We start from the raw sequence: 19,327 nt of genomic DNA on the forward strand, positions 1-19,327 counted from the left end.
GCATTCGGGCCCATTTTGTAAATAGCCTATAAGTCTTAATATTAACGTTATGTTGTATAAATAATGAAGCGTGTTCTACATGAAATTATGAGTTGAATCCCATTGTTTAAAAACTTGCTATCAAATGCGTCACTCTACTGGTCATCTTCAGTGTGCGCAGCTCAAAACAGAAATGCAGAACATTAACTGCTAACATTTTAGGCTAATGAGAGCACTATTGTAAAAAATAAAATAAAATAAATTGTTATGGTTTCGCCGACATTAAGTGTTAGCTATGTGTTCATCAAAACATAAAACATTATTTAAACCCGTTTATATCTGCAAGGTGTTCATTACAGATTTTCCCTGTGTGTTAACATCAGTAATTATGTTAGTCGAATGTCTGACTTGACTCTTGTTAATGTATTTTGCCCCTCCCCCAAAAATATGACTCGACTATCAGTCGAATATCGGCAAGATTCGATAATTTCGATTCGACTATGAAAATCCTTAGACGGAGGCACCCCTATTAAACTGTAACTATGCTATAGTTATAGAGTTATTTTCTGTTCATTGCCAGTTCATTCAGTAAAGACAGTTATCAAACTAGCTTCTTAGTACTAAGATATTAACCCAACAATAGCAGGGTCAGTAAAAGGTTGGGAACAACTGATTTAAGCCATTCAATATTATCCATCTGCAATACCGGAGGCCGCAATTTCAGGACCGCAGTTGTAGGACCCTAGTTTTTTGTGACAGCGCCACCTACCGAGTCGGATATCTGCAGTCCCAGGAACGCATTTTCATGACTCTAGTTTTGGAGGACCCAAAAAAGTGCCACTAAGGGAGTATTTTCACCCAGTTTTAACTACTTAAGAGTTTTAGAGTTTTTTTAAAGGTTTATTTCACCCAAATACTACTTTCTTTATTGTAATTAAACCTAGTTCCTAGGAATGTTGAGTAATTATTGGGTCTAAATATCATAATATAATAACTCAAGTAAAATAAACAAGGAATCATGGTATAGTTTTTTCAGTCAATAGATTAACCACATTTTCAAGTACAGAGGGAAGACACAAGGATGACTCTGGGGGTATATTTAAGATGTGTATATTTTATAAAATAATATATTACAACAGTTGAACTTGAACACACACAAAAACATATTTATTCATGATGTGAACCACATAGAAAGAACTTCATGGACAATGTCTTCACTGACTCCTAAGACAGAGAAAGAGAGAAAAGTGAATAAAATAAGGAACATTTAGCTGAACATGTTCTACTCTCTAATTTAAAATTTCATATTTAAAAGAACTTAGTGACCACAGTGCGCACACACATATACAATACAAAAATAATTATGTATATAAATCTTCATACCAATTAATATTCATAATACTGTTATTGCTACTGTTCAAAGATTTGGGAAAAAAAATATTTTGATGTTGTGGGAAGAAAGGTTCTTGAAAAATTCATGTCAATAAAGCCCATCTGAAATAAAAAATAATAATAATAGAGATGCAAGAAATCTGAATAGAAATAATATTATTGACATGACTTTTCCTGACCTTTAAACATTAAAGCGCACATTGTGATGTATGCAGCAGCACTACCTACCACTTGGATTCTCTCCCCTCTTTTCTCAAGTTTTTTATCACCCTATTAAATTCTTCCACTTCACTGAAATGTTAAATGGAGAACATAATCACTTCTGGGTTAACAAAAATAGTGTTAACGCTTAAAGGATAGATTGGACATTGTGTAAAAACAAAGGACACTTTACCATAAGCATAAAAATCCCATAGTCATTTCCACAAATCTGGTGTGGCAAGCCCTATAATCAACGAAAGGTAAGATTAGTGATACATTAAACATCAGCTGCTGTCCTCATTATCACATGTCTTGTATATGAAAGGCAGATTATGGGCAATCATATTTCACTGAAATATCTAATTATGCAATACCGTATTTTCTGCACTATGAGGCGCACCGGATTATAAGGCGCACCTTCAATGAATGGCCTATTTTAGAACTGTTTTCATATATAGGGCGCACCGGATTATAAGGCACATAGAATAGAAGATACTGCGGTCAAACGTTTGACTGGGTTTGCGTTATGCATCCACTAGATAGAGCTGTGCTAAAGGGAATGACAACAAAACAGTCAGATAAAGACGCCTGAGCGTCTCGATCCATATATAAATTGCTCCGGATTATAAGGCGACTGTCGTTTTTTGAGAAAATTAAAGGTTTTTAAGTGCGCCTTATAGTGCGGAAAATACAGTATATTATTCACCACAATATCATGCCCAGTCTTCTCAGTCTAGCTCCCAGGATCGATTTTCTGAGCGAGATCTCTACACCAGTGGTTTTCAAGGTGGTATTGCAGGTGGGCCGCCAATTATAATATTGTTAACATATATAAAAATGTCTAAGTCATAACATAATGACATAATTTCATATATATATATAATAATAAAAAAAAATAAAAAAAATATTAAACTGTAACTTTGCTTCCACTATTCGAGCTGGCTGATTGGTTTAAGAATAAACCACCAATTTATATTTTTGCTGCATATGCTACAGAACAACAAATTCAAACATGAATAAATGGCTGTCAACATGTTTCCTCCTGACTGCTTGCTCTGCTGACTGTCTATCCACTGCCGAGCTCACGCTGGATCTGGTTTTCCCGTTTTGCTGAGTGGTGCAGCCCGAGTTATTTTCTGTTCATTGCCAGTTCATTCTAGGGCTGTGCGATTAATAGAAATAGTCATAAAATCACGATTTGAGCGTGCCCGATTTCTACATGGCTTTATAGCACGATTTTCCGCGGCCCTGACCTCACGCAGTATGCTATCAGAACCAATCAGAATGCAACAGAACAGAACAGAACAGACCGGGCATATGTCTAACTCCAGGTTCATACACTGTCTGTGATGCGCCTTTTTTCCGAGCCCATGTTAATGGATCAGAGCGTTCACACTGAACGCGGTAAAAGGTTAGAAATAAAAGCGTGCGAAAATAACTGATATCTAGCACATGAGCATAGAGAGAGTTGTGAGTGTACAGGACGCAGTTTAAGTGAGAGGAGACACGTTTTAAGTGTTTGCACTCTCTCCGGGTGATAGCAGCATGTACCTGAGCAAGCACATCTGGTTTTGTGAGAGAGAAAAAGGAAATCTGCGTGCGAACAGAGAGATTCGCGCTCGTGCATTATTTTGATGTGCTTTCGCGTTACAATAACGCACTCTCACTGCTGCTTCTGAACCACTTACACAGACTGTATACGCACTGCAGACGGAGTAGGCCTATGTGTGAACCTGTATAATGTATAACAAATCTATTTTAACACCTGAGGCACCGCTACAATTAATGAGCTCTATTAACAATGCATTGAAAAAAAAAAAAACCTGGACACAGGTTTTTATTTATTTATTTTTTTATTTTTTATTTTTTTTGCCATAAGTCTATACATTTTGTTACACCTTTACTATAGTGATTATTTTGACTTATGTCTGTTCTAGAGACGTTACAACTTTTTGAAGAAAAGTTTTAGTTTTTTTATTTTTTTCTCCATATCGCACAGCCCTAGTTCATTCAATAAATACAGTTAACAATCTAGCTTCTGAATACTAAGTTATTAACCCAACAATAGCAGGGTCAGTTAATTTTTTTGCAGTGGGCCACGCAAACATATGTGTTTGGTTGTGTGGGCCGCGAGCTGAAAAAGGTTGGGAACCACTGCTCTACACAATAATAATAATAATAATAATTTAAGACAGATAGATGAGACAACCACTGAGACATTAGGCTGTACAGGCTAAAGGAACGTAGCCAAAACATGACACAATCTAACACGTGATATTTTAACAGTCAATTATTATGATGGCCTCTCTGTAATATCTGACTATTAAAATGTCATACATCTCAATCAACATTATAAAACCTGTCAAAATTAAGAGACGTACTCATAACATGTATTGTGGGGTAACGTTAAACTGGCTGACTGTGAGCACGTGATAGTTAAAACATTAAGATTATTTTAACTTAATTAAAATTGAAAAACAATGAGTAATTAAACAAGCTTTCACACCGAACGTGCTACAGTTTAATGTGCTGTCACTAAGTCAACACAAGCTTACCAGTCATGCAACAGATTCATAAAATGAATCAGAGGTTTATATATGATGACTACAGGTGCTTCTCAATGAATTAGAATGTCGTGAAAAAGTTCATTTATTTCAGTAATTCAACTCAAATTTTGAAACTCGTGTATCAAATAAATTCAATGCACACAGACTGAAGTAGTTTAAGTCTTTGGATCTTTTCATTGTGATGATTTTGGCTCACATTTAACAAAAACCCACCAATTCACTATCTCAACAATATGTAACGATTTACAAACTTCACAATCACGGGAAGAAGGAGGCAGGAACCAGCGAACATTCAAATGAAAGCTTAACTAACAAAATAAACAAAAAGAAAGCGCGACAGCCCCTCCCGGACGACTGCTGCGCACAAACAAAACCAAACACAAAATAAAACCCAGGCCTGGTCCTCTCTTGTCCTTCACTGTCATCGTTCCTCTTTTGTATCCTTCCGATCTCCTCCGTGGGACTCGAGACCGGTGAGTGGCGCAGGTGTCGCTCATTTCCAAATCACTCCACCGGCCTCGCTCTTTTCCCACGGCTCTCGGCCCCGCCTCACTCGTCACACACACAAAAAAAAAACATTTTTAGTGAATTGTTGGCCCTCTGGAAAGTATAATAATAATAATAATTCATTACATTTATATAGCGCCTTTCTAGGCACTCAAAGCACTTTACATAGTCTGGGGGTATCTCCTCATCCACCACCAGTGTGCAGCATCCACCTGGATGATGCGACGGCAGCCATAGTGCGCCAGAACGCCCACCACACACCAGCTTACTGGTGGAGAGGAGACAGAGTGATGAAGCCGATCAGCAGATATGGGGATTGTTAGGAGGCCATGATGGTCAGAGGCCAATGGGCGAATTTTAGCCAGGATGCCGAGGTCACACCTCTACTCTTTTCGAAAGACATCCTGGGATTTTTAATGACCACAGAGAGTCAGGACCTCGGTTTAACGTCTCATCCGAAGGACGGTGCTTGTTGACAGTATAGTGTCCCCATCACTACACTGGGGCGCTAGGACCCACACAGACCACAGGGTGAGCACCCCCTGCTGGCCTCACTAGCACCTCTTCCAGCAGCACCTAGTTTTCTCAGGAGGTCTCCCATCCAGGTACTGACCAGGCTCAGCCCTGCTTAGCTTCAGTGGGAAACGGGTCTTGGGCTCCAGGGTGATATGGCTGCCAAGTATGTTCATTTACTGTACTGTACATGTACTCAATACTTCATAGGGGCTCATTTTGCTTTAATTACTGCCTCTATTCACCGTGGCATGGTGATCAGTTTGTGGCACTGCTGAGGTGGTATGGAAGCCCAGGTTTCTTTGACAGTGGCCTTTAGCTCATCCGCCTTGTTTGGTCTGTTGTTTCTCCTTTTCCTCTTCACAATACTCCATAGATTCTCTATGGGGTTCAAGTCTAGTTAGTTTGCTGGACAGTCAAGCACACCCACACGATGGTCATTTAAACAACTTTTGGTGCTTTTGGCAGTGTTGGCAGGTGCCAAATCCTGATGAAAAATGAAATCAGCATCTTCAAAAAGCTGGTTAGCAGAAGGAAGCATGAAGTGCTCCAAAATGTCTTGCTAAACGGGTGCAGTGACTTTGGTTTCAAAAAAAAAAAAACAATGGACCAACACCAGCAGATGATATTGCACCCCAAATCATCAAAGACTGTGGAAACTTAACACTGGACTTCAAGCAACTTGGGCTATGAGCCTCTCCACCCTTCCTCCAGACTCACAGACCTTGGTTTCCAAATGAAATACAAAACTTGCTCTCATCTAAAAAGAGGACTTTGGACCACTGGGCAACAGTCCAGTTCTTCTTTTCCTTAGCCCAGGTAAGACGTCTCAGGAGTGGCTTAACAAGAGGAATACAACAACTGTATCCAAATTCATTTGACACGTCTGTGTGTGGTGGCTCTTGATGCCTTGACCTCAGCCTCGGTCCATTCTTTATAAAGTTCACTGAAATTCTTGAATCGATTTTGCTTGACAGTCCTCATAAGTCTGCTGTTCTCTTGGTTGGTTGTGTATCTTTTTTTTCTCCACAGTTTTTCATTCCACTCAACTTTCTGTTAACATGCTTGGATACAGCACTCTGTGAACAGCCAGCTTCTTTGGCAATGAATGTTTGTGGCTCCTTGTGAAGGGTGTCAATGATTGTCTTCTGGACAACTTTCAGATCAGCAGTCTTCCCCATGATTGTGTAGCCTAGTGAACCAAACTTAGAGACCATTTTGAAGGCTCAGGAATTGTTTGCAGGTTTTGAATTGATTAGTTGATTGGCATGTCACCATATTCTAATTTATTGAGATTAATTGGTGGGTTTTTGTTAATTGTTAGCCAAATCATCACAATAAAAAGAACCAAAGACTTAGGCCCAATCCCAATTCCTTTTTTCTGAGATAATTCATACCCCTTCGTCTGAAGTGTGGTCCCGAAAAATCTTCGTTTGAAGGGCTATCTGGCCCTTCCCCTTACCCCTACCCCTCCAACCAAAAGAGAATCGAGACAAGGGAAAGGGGAAGGGCTAAGGGGTAGAATTGGGATTGGGCCTTAAACTACTTCAGTCTGTGTGCATTTAATTTATTTAATACCCAAGTTTCACAATTTGAGTTGAATAACTGAAATAAATGAACTTTTCCACAACATTCTTATTTATTGAGAAGCACCTGTATATGTATTCAATACTATTTAGCAAATCACGATCACTTCGGCTATGTTAACTTTCCAATGAAATGTATCACAATTGTTTTTAATGTTAAACAAATAAGAATTGATTCACATTTGATACTCACACTCTGATTGTCATCCATCTTCACTGGTCCTCTAATTCGATAGGTGGTGTTGTCACTAAAAACCTAGGGTCTTAGAAATGCGGCCCTGAAAATGCAGAAAAACTCCTCCGGTTTTGCAGGCAGATGCTACTCAAACCATTACTCAACATCTTAGTGTAAAGCTTACTTTGATTGATGGAATGTCACATACATTCTTATTGAAATGGACATTCCCTTTCCAACAGTGTGAAAAATACAGCAAAGGCATTATTGATGGCTCTGCCTGTAGCAGCCTGTGTGAAGAAAGCTCACTGTACTTTGGAAGGTGCCTCTCCACCAAGCCAAACAATCAGGTTTGACACTAACACACTCAACCACTGGCCCTTAAATACAATCCAATCCTGCTTCTGCAAGGTACCTTCAAGAAGAGCCCAGCAATAATTAAACACACCTTAACCAGATAAGTAAAGGTCTTCAGAAACACTAGAAAACTTTTATGCAGGTGTGATGAAGCTGAACTCTGAATGAACAAGGCCCCCTCTAGGAGCAGGATTGGCCATCCTTGAAACCACATAGGTCTCCGTACTGTCATGATAAGAGTGTGTTCCTCTTTCGCTCTCAGGTCTATACAGGCAGCTGGGGTGATCATGATGGTGTCATCAAGTGTCATCTGACTGACATCCTACACTATGAGCTGGGAGATGAGCTGGAGCCGAAGAAAGAGGTCGCACTCTTTGACAAACCCACTCGAGGAACCTCTGTAGAGAAGTTCAAAGAAATGGTTGCCAGTCATTTGAAGGTTTGGATGTTTGTTTGTTTTTTTGGTTTTAGAAATTGTTACTGCTCATTAAAGGTCCTAATAGCACTTTTTGCATTGTTTAGCACTCACTTCTCTAAAGGAAAGCCACAAAAATGTCAACAGACAGATGTTTGTCACTTGTTATGGCAGTTTGATTACAATATAAAAAAATATGTATATGAATAAAGTATGATACGTGCATGGATGAATTGTTCACAATAAGATCTATAACATGCATTTAAAAAATAGATTTTAGAATTTTCATTTCAAGCTGACTTTAATTATACATTATGTATGTAATTTCTGCAAGTTACATGCTAAAATAGAGCAGCATTGTAGAGAATTCACCTTTTAAGTGTTTGTTTAATATGGAGCCCCACACATGACATACAAGAAAAAAAATAATAAATTGTGTGCACATTTTACTAATTTGTTCCCTCAATGTACTAAAATGTGCACACGATTACTATTTCATTCCCTTGATTTGCTAAATTGTCCCCTCGATTTGCTAACATTTGCACACAATTTATAAATCAAGGGACCGAAATAGTAAATTGTGCACAGGATATAGCCTACAATTTTTTTTCCTGCATGCCATGTGTGGGGCTCTGTAGTTTAGCAATTAAAAAACAAATTAATTTCTCAAAAGTGACATTCCTGTTTACAAAAGGGACTAAAAGGTGCAGTCAGGGTTCTCACAGTCTTGGAAAACCTGGAAGGATGACTTTTTAAAAGTGTGCTTTTTTTCCTTCCAGGTCTGTAAGATTAATAAAACTTTTAAATTTCATTGCTATAGTACATATTTCTACTAGTTTATTCAGTTCTAAAGTATCTATGTATATTAAATTATTTTTAATTATGCTTAAATACTTTTACTAAAGTATGCATAAAAAATCTGCAAAATGGAAAGGGTTGCTAACCTCATTTTTGTACTTTGGTTTTGAATCTGTCTTGTGTTTCTGAAGCATCACATTTGAATGGTGTTTGTGTCCATCTAAAGCAGATGTACTGAAAACACTTCAGAGAATGTCAATTTGTGATGGAGGCAATCAAAAAAAATTGTTATACATTTATCTCTTTACTTGCTGTACATTAGTCACGCTTGTCAGGAGATTAAGTGAGCACACTCGCTGGCCCTGTCCCAAGTGCAACCGTAAGCCCTCATGGTCATCCTCTGAGTTCCCATTTTTGTGATGTAATCCCACTTTGATTAAGTCTAAGTTTACATCAAGTATACATCAAGGGCATATAACTCAAAGCTCACAAGCACCGTTCTAAAATAATAATAAACATTATTTTATATAGCGCCTTTAAAATTTGCATCTCAAAGCGCTTTACATACATATAAAAATATGTAGTTATAAAAGACAATCTGAGAAATCAGTGGGCTCAATAGATCTCCACTTGCGATAATTAATGATGCGAGAAGTGGAAGTGGCCCTGTCACTTGAATCAAATCACTTGTTGTGTGCCATTTTTGGACAGGGCCTCACACAATTTGACCAAATCATTCATCAACAGCTGTTTACTCCTACTATTTAGGATTATTGCATATCTGCAGTGAACTGTACCCTAGATCAGCTTTTAAAAATGGACTATGGTACAGTTGGCAGGTGCCCACCAGAGATGCAAAAACAGCATTCACCTCTTTAAAACAATGTAAGATGACCCTTGACCAGATTTTTAAATGGATCCTATTATTCCTTTTTACAAGATTAAAGTCTCAGGTGTCCCCAGAATGTGTCTGTCAAGTTTCAGCTCATAATACACCAAATAACATTTATTATTCCAAGCTGAAAATTCCCCTTTTTGGGTGGAAGCAACAACATGTTTGGTTTGTGTGCGTCTCCATAAATATGCAAATGAGCTGCTCACCATTCCCTTTCCAGTTCATGCCCGGGTTACAATGGAGACAACAAACACATTTGTTTGTTTGATTTTACCATTTCTATCATGCTCAAACTCACATCATATTTATTATATCCTCCTGAGAAATACTCACTGAGGGTGCTTCTGAAATTAATGAGGGTGCTCTAGTCTAAATGAACATTTTCACATATTTGTCCCATCTATTGTTATGGTTATCACTATGTCAATCACTACTACTTCGAGAGCAAATCCCACATAAATATGCAGATATCAATTGCAAAATTTTGCAATGTGTCTATGGCCAAAAAACAAAGTTCTACATTTTGAATGGATTATAAGCCTAGAAAACTCACAAAGAGTGCTCTTTATAACCAATAAAAAGCTGTCACTCTATGTCCATCGCAATCTCACAAAGTTCTGTTATGACCAATGAATCTCACACCGCACAATTAATAAATTATTAACAGCATGTATGTTATCATGAAAGGATTCGATTGTATAACTCCACACAGAACAAAAACTGGTGTGTTGCAGACTTTAGATATGAGAGAAACTCAGCAATGAGGATTATTAAAGTGTTTTTCACTTGAGTGAAGGCTTGAAGTACCTTTATGTGTTTTTCTTAATTGACTATGCAAATTTCTCATATGTTAACATAATTTATTTGATTTTATTCAACTCAAAAATATGAACTTAGTCTATACATTTGGTTATATTGATAAAATGAAATTTAAGGGCTAAAACAGCCCCCCCCCCCCCCACCAACACCTCCCGAATGTGCTCTTTACAGGACATCCAGACTTAAAACTGGGACATGTGAGGTCTCAGAGAAATTCACTAAAATACAATGTCCACTACTGAGGCAAAAACTCCAATGACTGGGTCTCAGGAGGATATCTAATGCAACTTAACCAGACCTTACCCCCTTATATAATTTATTTTTGCTTATACCTTGGGCAGAAATTTTTAAATGAGGAATATTGTGACGTGAATGTTCCCGGAAGAAAGCAGTGCTTACTGATGTAGAGAATAACTCCCTTTTGGAACTTTGCAGATCTTGTTCATGCACAAACAGCAACATGACATACTAAAGGAGTTGTAAAGAGCATAATAGGACCCCTTTAAAATGATGTCTTGTATGGTGTTCAGGTGTGTGCCAAAGTTCGTAAAACTAAGATGACCTGAGCGCAAACCTAGTCAGCAAACAAAAATCAGTTGACATCAATTGGAATTGTACAACATCACAAAATCAACGCAAATTCTGTCTTTTTTTTTCTACAGGCAAAAGTTGGAGAGCAAGCCAACCTCTCCAGTTTGGTAGGCCTGATTTTTTCATTGGCGGACAGCAATAAAGACGGCCACATCTCTCTCCCAGAAGCCAAGTCCACATGGGCTTTGCTGCAACTCAACGAGGTTCTGCTAGCAGTGGTGCTCCAGGACCGAGAGCACACACCTAGACTGTTGGGCTTCTGTGGGGACCTGTACGTAGTGGAGCGGGTGCCTCACACTCCCCTGTACGGGCTCAGTCTGCCATGGCCCATGGAACTTTGGATTCCTACAGGCATGAGGCGAAACATGGACCAGTGGTTCACGCCTTCCTGGCCCCGCAAAGCAAAAATTTTTATCGGCTTGCTGGAGCTTATAGAAGACATCTTCCATGGTACTTTTGGGAGCTTCTTAATGTGCGACATGAGAGCCAGTACTTTTGGTTACACCAATCGCCATGACCTCAGGCTGGTGGACGGGCGGCGTGTAGTAGCTGAGGAGGCCTTCAAACAGGCCATGATCCTTCAGCGCTGTGAGGATGATAAGGACTGCGTCTATGGTGTGGACTGTAGGACTTCATGCAACCGCGCAGAACACCGCTGCAATGCCGAGGTGGCTCAACCCAACCTGGCCAGGGCTTGCGGAGCACTGAAGGATTACCTCCTACGAGGAGCTCCGGTCCATCTACAGAAGGAGCTGGATAAGCAGCTGTTCGCCTGCATGGCTCTCAAAGGTTCAGCTGAGCAGATGGAAATGGAGCACTCGCTCATTCTTAACAACCTCAAGACACTGCTATGGAAACAGATCTCACACACCAATGATTCCTGAAGAGAAATGAAGATGCACTGGTAACAACATTCAGATTCTAGAATGTCTTCTGAAGCACTTCAGGCCATTGTGAATCTGGCTGGAAATTACAATGCTGGTAGCAAAGTGGCTGGAAAATAGGCTGATGGCAGTATTCATTGCTGCTTTGATACTTAAGTTCTTTTTCATGACGAAGGTAGAATTAAAACCATGAGGAATTATTGCTCAGGTTCAATTTAAGAACTAAAAGGGATACTCCACCCCAAAATTAACATTTTGTCATTAATCACTTACCCCCATGTTGTTCCAAAGCCATAAAAGCTTTGTCTTCAGAACGCAATTTAAGATATTTTGGATAAAAACCAGGAGGCTTGTGACAGTCCCATTAACTGCCAAGTAAATTACACTGTCGAGGTTCAGAAAAGTATGAAAGACATCATCAGAACAGTCCTTCTGCAATCAGTTGTTGAACCGTAATGTTATGAATGCGACAATAATACTTTTGTATGCATAGAAAACAAAAATAACGATTTTATTTAACAGTTTGTCTCCTCTGTGTCCGTAGCAGCATTTTGGAGAACATCCACTGAACGCAACCAGCTTACGCTCTTCTGTGTCAGCTATGCTGCACGGATGCGCTGTTTTTGTTCAAATCAAAGCATAAATACACATAGAAAATGTATCCTTGTGTAGTGGATGACACAGAAGAGTGTAAACTGCTTGCATTCAGCTCATATTCTCCAAAATGGCGCTACAGAGATGAACAAAGTTTTTATGGGTTTGGAACGACATGGTGGGTGAGTAAGTATCCCTTTAAAGGGGTCCTATATTATACTCTTTTACAAAATCCTGATTTTGTTTTGGGGTGTACTAGAACAGGCTGTCATACTAGGTTGTTCGAAAAACACATAATTTTTCACATATTTTCCATTACAACACCTCTCAAACAAGTCTGGCATGAAAGGCTCAAAGAGTTCCTGTATCAAGTTTAAGGCCCGCCTTCTGAAATACGAAATGTGCTGTGATTGATTAGCTGGGCCAGTGTGTGTTGTCATTGGCAGTACTCGGTGCCTGGTTGGGAAATGTCATGCCCCTTACCATAGCCGCCTGCGAGCTTCAGTGTAAACTGCTTCAACATCAAATCAGATTGAGCGTAATTTAAACCCGAATGATTGTAACCATTCTAAGTTCATCTGTCTTGGGAAAGCTAGCGTGTCTCCGACACAGTGATAACATTCGTCCCATTTATTGGTATTTATGATATCACAAATCCCAGAAAATATGCGCTGTAGTCCAAACGAATCATTTGTTGTAGTTTTTGATCATGTTTATTTTACCCTTCCTTCAGCTCTTATGAAGGAGCAAATGACACTAACTTTACATCCATTGTTGGATGTTAACATAGAAAGCACTCGCCACAGACTGTGGTTGTGTAAGTCTCCTATTGTAATGTTTGTCACATAAGCACAGCAAAAAGAGCCATAAACGAGCCATTTTGAAATGGGCATATTAATCCAATGCCTTGATATGCATGTTGTCAGTGGGTGTGTTTGATGCTTGTGGGTGAAAACGCCTCATTCTTTGTACTTAAAAAATTCTTGGAAATGGTCAGACTGATCTGAACGTTACAAATTCCAATATAAGGTTACATTTGTTATAATACTTAAAACAAGTTCATAAAACAATACTTTTAAAGCATTAGTCTGTGTTAATGTTAATTTATATGTGTACAAATACATTTACAGCATCTCAAGTTGTATAATGTATTACAAACGTGAATTACCTTAGAATAATATTTCAAAATGAACATTAACCTAGATTAATAAATGCTGTGAACTGTTAATTAGTTTGTGATGCCAAATCCAATTTTAAAGGTTTAACGCAGCTCACACTACACAACGTTTACTTGGATTTTCAAGGTCTGTGACAGAATCCCTGGATCCCGGCCAAATCAGTGCCCATTGTAGTTGCTTTGAGCAGGTCAGCATTATGATCTGAGCTTTTCTCAAGCAGTCACACTATTATTTTCTAATCTATTTGATATTATTGTAAAGCAGGGTGCGATGCAATGACAAGGTGGAAACTAATCCAGCCAACAACAGTCCAGATGTTATAAATGGAAAAATCTTGTTAATCACTTGCATGAAATTGTGTGAGAAAATGTTGACCAAATGTCTTGTAGTTTGTGAACCTCTTCAACATTGTATTGCGTAGTATGTGTGCTGCTATGACAAGAAACTTGGTTGTGTAGTGTAAACACCACAGAAGTCCAGGGGCCCGTTTCACTAAGGAGGTTCAACCAACTCTGAGTTTAAACTTGAACTCTGAGTTGACTTACCCTGAGATGGGAAACTCTGAGTTTTCGGTTACAGAACAGCTGAAATGAGTTGGTTTAATCAACTCTGAATTGACTGACTCTGAGTTAAGCGTGTGCACCACAACTATAAAAAGCCATTATTAATGGAGCGCTGATATTACGATTCACCATGGCAACAGCTCCCGCCAAAAAGCCATCTGCATATTTAAGACTCGATACAAATGTAATTCTTATCAGTGTTATAATATCACAGGTGAAAACTGGCAGAACGTTAGATTAATTAACTAATAGTTAATAATTTTATGGTATCTCATGGGCAAAAAATATATGTAAAATAATAATATTAATAATAATATTTTAAGTGCATTTTTCTTATTTTACAAATGATCTGCCAATAGAGTAAGAAAAATACGGCAGTGGCTATTTACACTATTTACACAAGTGGAATTAACATACTTTCTTAGCGATAGATCCTATTAACAGTAGGCTAAGTGCAAGTAGCTCTAGATGCTATTTACAGAAAAAATGTACAGTGAAAATCGTGATATATTCTATTTACCATGTGAAAGTAGCAGTTCTTTGCAACAGGCTAAGTGTTAATAATAATTAAATGCTAGTTATTCTTTATACTGGCAGATACATTTGCACCTCCGTATTGGTATTACAATAACAGGATGCAATAATAACAGATTGTAAATTATTATATTTATTACAATTATAAATGTAATTTATAATTATGTCGTTAGGGACTTTACATCCACTTTTAGATCATTTTGTTCATTTTTTTAAAAATAAATTCTAATGTGACGTGATGGAAAAAGTGAGAAGAACGAGCTCGGCAAAAGCCGGACTCTAACCCAATCAATCGCATTACAAGCTAGTTTTCTGTGCCCGAAATATTACTGCCTACACCATTGAAGCCATTATTCACATGTGTCGTATTTAACCTTGTGTCGATGGAGGGCGGAGCTACAGTTGATTTGCACTTAGTAATGGACACTCAGAATAATCTTGTTTTCCATTTGCATTAAGGTTGTTTTTATTACCACACTGGCATATAATTTTACTTAAGTAAAATGCACTTAATTTAAATCCCCCCCAAGAAACATGACTAAGTATCTTATATCATTTTCTTACATAGAAAATCAATCTTCATTTTATTAAAAAAAAAAATTATATTTGTATTTGGGGGGAAAAAAACACTTTGTAAGAAGAGCATTTTTCCAGCGTGCATCAATGAAGTGTTTAAAAATGGGGAGGAGACCGAAAGAAACTGGGTTTATCGAAGAAAACCTGCTCCTGACCAGGTTAGGTTCATAAAGTTACCATGGTAACTGACTCAAGAGTATAAGTTAGCTCTCTTTCAGAAACAGGCTCGACTTACCCTGCTTTCTCGGGTTTGACAAACCTTCCATTCTGAAACAGAAAACCTAGAGTTTCCCTCATGTTATGGTTAAAATACTAAGTTTAAGTTAATAATAAGTTTTCACTTAACCTCCTTTGTGAAACAGGCCCCAGGTAGTCTTACAGTTCTGTAGTGTGAGCTTGCCCTTGTTGATCTGAATGTTTACAAGAGTGAGTCTTGTAAATGATGCTGGGAGGTCCTTCTCAACCATGGAAGTTCAAAACATTGATCATTTTTTATTTTGGTTTGTTGGATTCCTAATTTGTACTTCTAAGGCATTTCTAGTGAAAACCATCTTGATATGATAAAAATTTGATTTTATTCTAAAAACAATATGAAATGTTTATCACAGTCATGATTCTTGATGTACTTACGAAGAGATTATAAGGTGCGTCATTTTTTATGGAGCATTTTTCAGTGGGATATTTCAGATTGCGTGTCGGCAGACAGACTGCTTCAGTTTTGTGTATTCATAAATCATACTGCTGCTGATTAAGAGTTAAATTGAGATTTTTATAAGATCTGATTGCATGACTTTGCACATTAAAAGTGTTTCAAATAATATCCCAAATGCGTCTTCATTGTCAAATCAACATTTTCTCATCTTCTACTACACCAAAGACCACAAACACACTGTATTCTTTCCAAATTATTTATTTGGAAAAGGTGCACACTTTCTTTGGAGCAGTTTACACTTCATCTTTTTAGTCATCTGCAGCAGCATCCTGAGCCCTGAGGAAGCTGGCCTTTTTCTGGGCCACACGGTCCTTCCTTTGGGCCAGAGTCAGCTTGGCACGGTTCCATCTACCAAAACAATATTCATCAGTGATGAGAAAAGAAAAACCCAGTATGTTCGAAATAGTGTAAAAAAAAATTAATAAATCTGACATGCAACTGTTGTAAGTAGTAGCTACAGCATCACCGGTGATGAGAACATTTAAGAACATTTATACAGTTTTGCCATCAAAACTAAAACATGCCAACACTTTCAAGTTTCATGGCAATGTGAATTCCACTACTGTCAGTAGGCAGAGCAGCCTTAAGAAAAAAAATCTGAAGAAATGATAAAAGCCTGAAAACACACCTCTTCTTCTTAACCTCTCTCTTGGGCTTCTTCTCATGAACTGGGTTCTCACGTATGGAAGCATGGGCCTTTTTGTACATCTCTTCAACCTGCAGTGACCAGATAATCTTATATTAGTAAGGGAAGGTAAGGTGAAGGTAAAGCAGAAGATTTACACACAAAAAAAAATATTCAGCTGTATACATTTGTTAATCTGCAACACAAATAACTGACATTTAGCCACCAGCATCATGCCACAAATAATGTGCATCTATAGATGATACAGCATTTGATGGACATCATGACACTTTCTAGTTTCACATCTGTATTACAAAAAGCAAACAAATGTTGCCAGTAAAGTAATATGGCAAAGTGTTTCTTACAGAGTCGGGTGTGACGCCGTTCTTGATGAAGCGGGAAAACTGCTTCTTGTACTGCTCCTCGTCCTCCTCCATCAGATAGCTCATGTACTCGGACACATTTTGGCCCATGATGTGCTTCCGGTGCATCTCCGCATTGAATTCCTTACTTTCATTGTCGTAGCCTGGGAACCGTTTAGTGCTGAGAAAAAAAGCTGTAATGTCAATATTCCCATCATGATGACAAAGGCAGCATACGCTATTCTGAGTCAGCCACGCTACAAGGATATGTTTTTACGTATATTTAAACTTTGATTTGAAAGAAAAAACAGCGCAACCTTGTGGCGTGGCTGACTCAGAAGAACATACGCTGTCTGCATTTAGCTCATAATCTCCAAAATGGCGCTACGATGAAGTTAAGAGAAACAGAGGAGAGGAATTGTTGAATTAAGTCGGTATTTTTGTTTTCTTCGTGTACAAAAAATATTCTTGTCGCTTCATAATGTTACAGTTGAACTATTGATGGCAGATGAACTGTTCTGATGACGTCTTTCATACTTTTCTGGACTTTGACAGTGTAACTTACTTGGCAGTCTGTGGGTTGGTAAAAAGCCTCTTTTTATTTTTAATTTAGTGAAAATTAAATATCAATTTCACTGCAAGGATTGTTATGCATGCTATTTATTTTCTTTTTTTGTGGTATTTTAGAGATCATTAGTGACTTCAGGTCATCTGTACAGACAATATTTTTGTGGAGAATATTTAATGTTTCTATAAAGATTTTTTTTAAAGCACCCAAAATTGGTGAATCAAAGTCCACAATCTAAGCTTTGCAAACTGGGAAAATAAACTATGTACGGACCTGTGAGGAATGGACAGTCCTCCATCAACTGCTCCTTTGAGAGCTCCAAACACCTTATTCCCTGTGGTGGTTCTGGCGAGTCCAGCATCCAGGTAGCATGTAAATGCCCCTGGCTGGCCATCAATGCTTTCCACATTAAATTCATCACCAGTCACCTCAACCTGGCCTTCATAGACCTTATCCAGACCAAACTTATTCAGCAGCTATAAGCAGAAAGCAAGTCTGAATATGATCATATTTTGAGATGTGAACAGTACCAGACCATTCATAACTGATGAGGACATTTACCCTGCGTGCACACAGTAAACCGGTGCAGTAGGCGGCAGCATAGTTTGTCAGTCCAACAGCAATGCCATACTTTGGCAACTCGTGAGAGTAAGCAGCGCAGACGATCGCGTCGCCTTCAATTTTGGCATATGCGATCTGAAAAAGATGCAAAATTGTCCTGATACATTCAGCAACACAATGTTAATTAATAATATTTCAGCATGGCTGGAAAAGATGACATGGTGGTTAACTGTACCTGGCAAACAATATCCCTGTTGGAGAGTCGAACGATGATCCTGTACTTCGGTGTGTTGTACTTGTTCTTGTCTTGAATGACAAGGCGCTTGCGGGCAAAGTAGTCAGTTTTTCCCTCTGAAATAGTCAATAATGTTAGTTAAAAACCATTTTAAGCCGGCTTGCTGGTCTAAGAGGGGTTTTATTAACTGACCAGCTAAAAACCAGTATGGTCAGGCTGTCAGACAGCATAGAGTGTTGTGAAAAGTTTTTACATCAGTAATACATTCAGGCCATTTTATTGTGACAATGAAAACATCCTTCAGTTAAAACAAAGGTAAGGAAACACCTCAACATACCTCTCCTCCTCCTGAACTTGACCTGGTATCTCTTGAAATACGCCTTGTTCTTAACAACCTTGACGAAGCCCTGGGAAAAAAAAAACTCAACTGTTAAAACTTGATAAGCATGGCTGTAAAAAAGAACATAATCTGAAGCAATCTGACTAATGACACTCTTGGACACCTCTGGTCATAACCAAGAAATGCAATGCGCTGCGTGACAGTAAACACGAAACACAAAACTGAACAGAGGAATAAACATCTAACCACGGCAAACAAACCCCACTCCAGAGGGAAAATGTTTTACTTTGTGCGCTTTCAGTGTCAATAAAATAATTATTTGAGTATTTTGAGAGAAATGTGCCAATGACGTTTCCACAAGCGACTGGTCTAATCGACTTAAATCTATAACCATCCCGTCGTTTTAAGTGTTCATCTTTAATGGAAATCGAGCTGAAATAGCAGGAGAGGGAACGTAATGGGCAGATCATTGTATTATAATGATTTACTGACCATTTTGTGATCGTTTTTCTCCTTTAGGTTGGGAGACTGAAGTCTTCAGACTCCGATATTGCTCCCGCTGCACTGTGAAAAGGAAGTTCATGCTGCGCTGCGGCCGGAAAATCAAAACACTCGGAGGCAAAAGTGTGTGCGCCTCTAGCGTCGTGGAGGATAAACGGCAGGAAAATCTAATCTAATGCAGGACACGTGATAGATAGATAGATAGATAGATAGATAGATAGATAGATAGATAGATAGATAGATAGATAGATAGATAGATAGATAGACAGACAGACAGACAGACAGACAGACAGACAGAC

The 19,327-nt window shown here is 38.5% G+C and overlaps 2 protein-coding genes across 3 annotated transcripts in view; one reads left to right on the forward strand and one right to left on the reverse strand.

Annotated features, from left to right (window-relative positions):
• Positions 1-11,918, forward strand: part of dipk1aa (divergent protein kinase domain 1Aa) — a 41,502-nt gene extending 29,584 nt beyond the window's left edge. Inside the window, exons 3-5 of one of the 2 annotated variants that reach the window (XM_059502216.1) lie at positions 7,163-7,270; positions 7,540-7,716; positions 10,867-11,918. In XM_059502216.1, coding sequence (XP_059358199.1) covers positions 7,163-7,270; positions 7,540-7,716; positions 10,867-11,679 — 1,098 coding nt within the window. In that variant the 3' untranslated portion in view covers positions 11,680-11,918. The remainder of the gene's footprint in view (positions 1-7,162; positions 7,271-7,539; positions 7,717-10,866) is intronic. The other variant, XM_059502217.1, reaches the window with a different exon arrangement.
• A 4,100-nt stretch (positions 11,919-16,018) lies between these two features.
• rpl5a (ribosomal protein L5a) lies at positions 16,019-19,157 on the reverse strand. Its single transcript, XM_059502219.1, has 8 exons — positions 19,020-19,157; positions 18,525-18,594; positions 18,188-18,303; positions 17,953-18,087; positions 17,665-17,867; positions 16,827-17,004; positions 16,465-16,553; positions 16,019-16,184 (listed from the first exon to the last, which is right to left on the reverse strand). Exons 1-8 carry the CDS (start codon positions 19,020-19,022, stop codon positions 16,085-16,087), a joined length of 894 nt encoding a protein of 297 aa, XP_059358202.1. The 5' UTR covers positions 19,023-19,157; the 3' UTR covers positions 16,019-16,084.
• Positions 19,158-19,327: the final 170 nt, after the last annotated feature.

Source organism: Carassius carassius, chromosome 20 (genome assembly GCF_963082965.1).
Source record: "Carassius carassius chromosome 20, fCarCar2.1, whole genome shotgun sequence".
Classification (NCBI taxonomy): domain Eukaryota; kingdom Metazoa; phylum Chordata; class Actinopteri; order Cypriniformes; family Cyprinidae; genus Carassius; species Carassius carassius.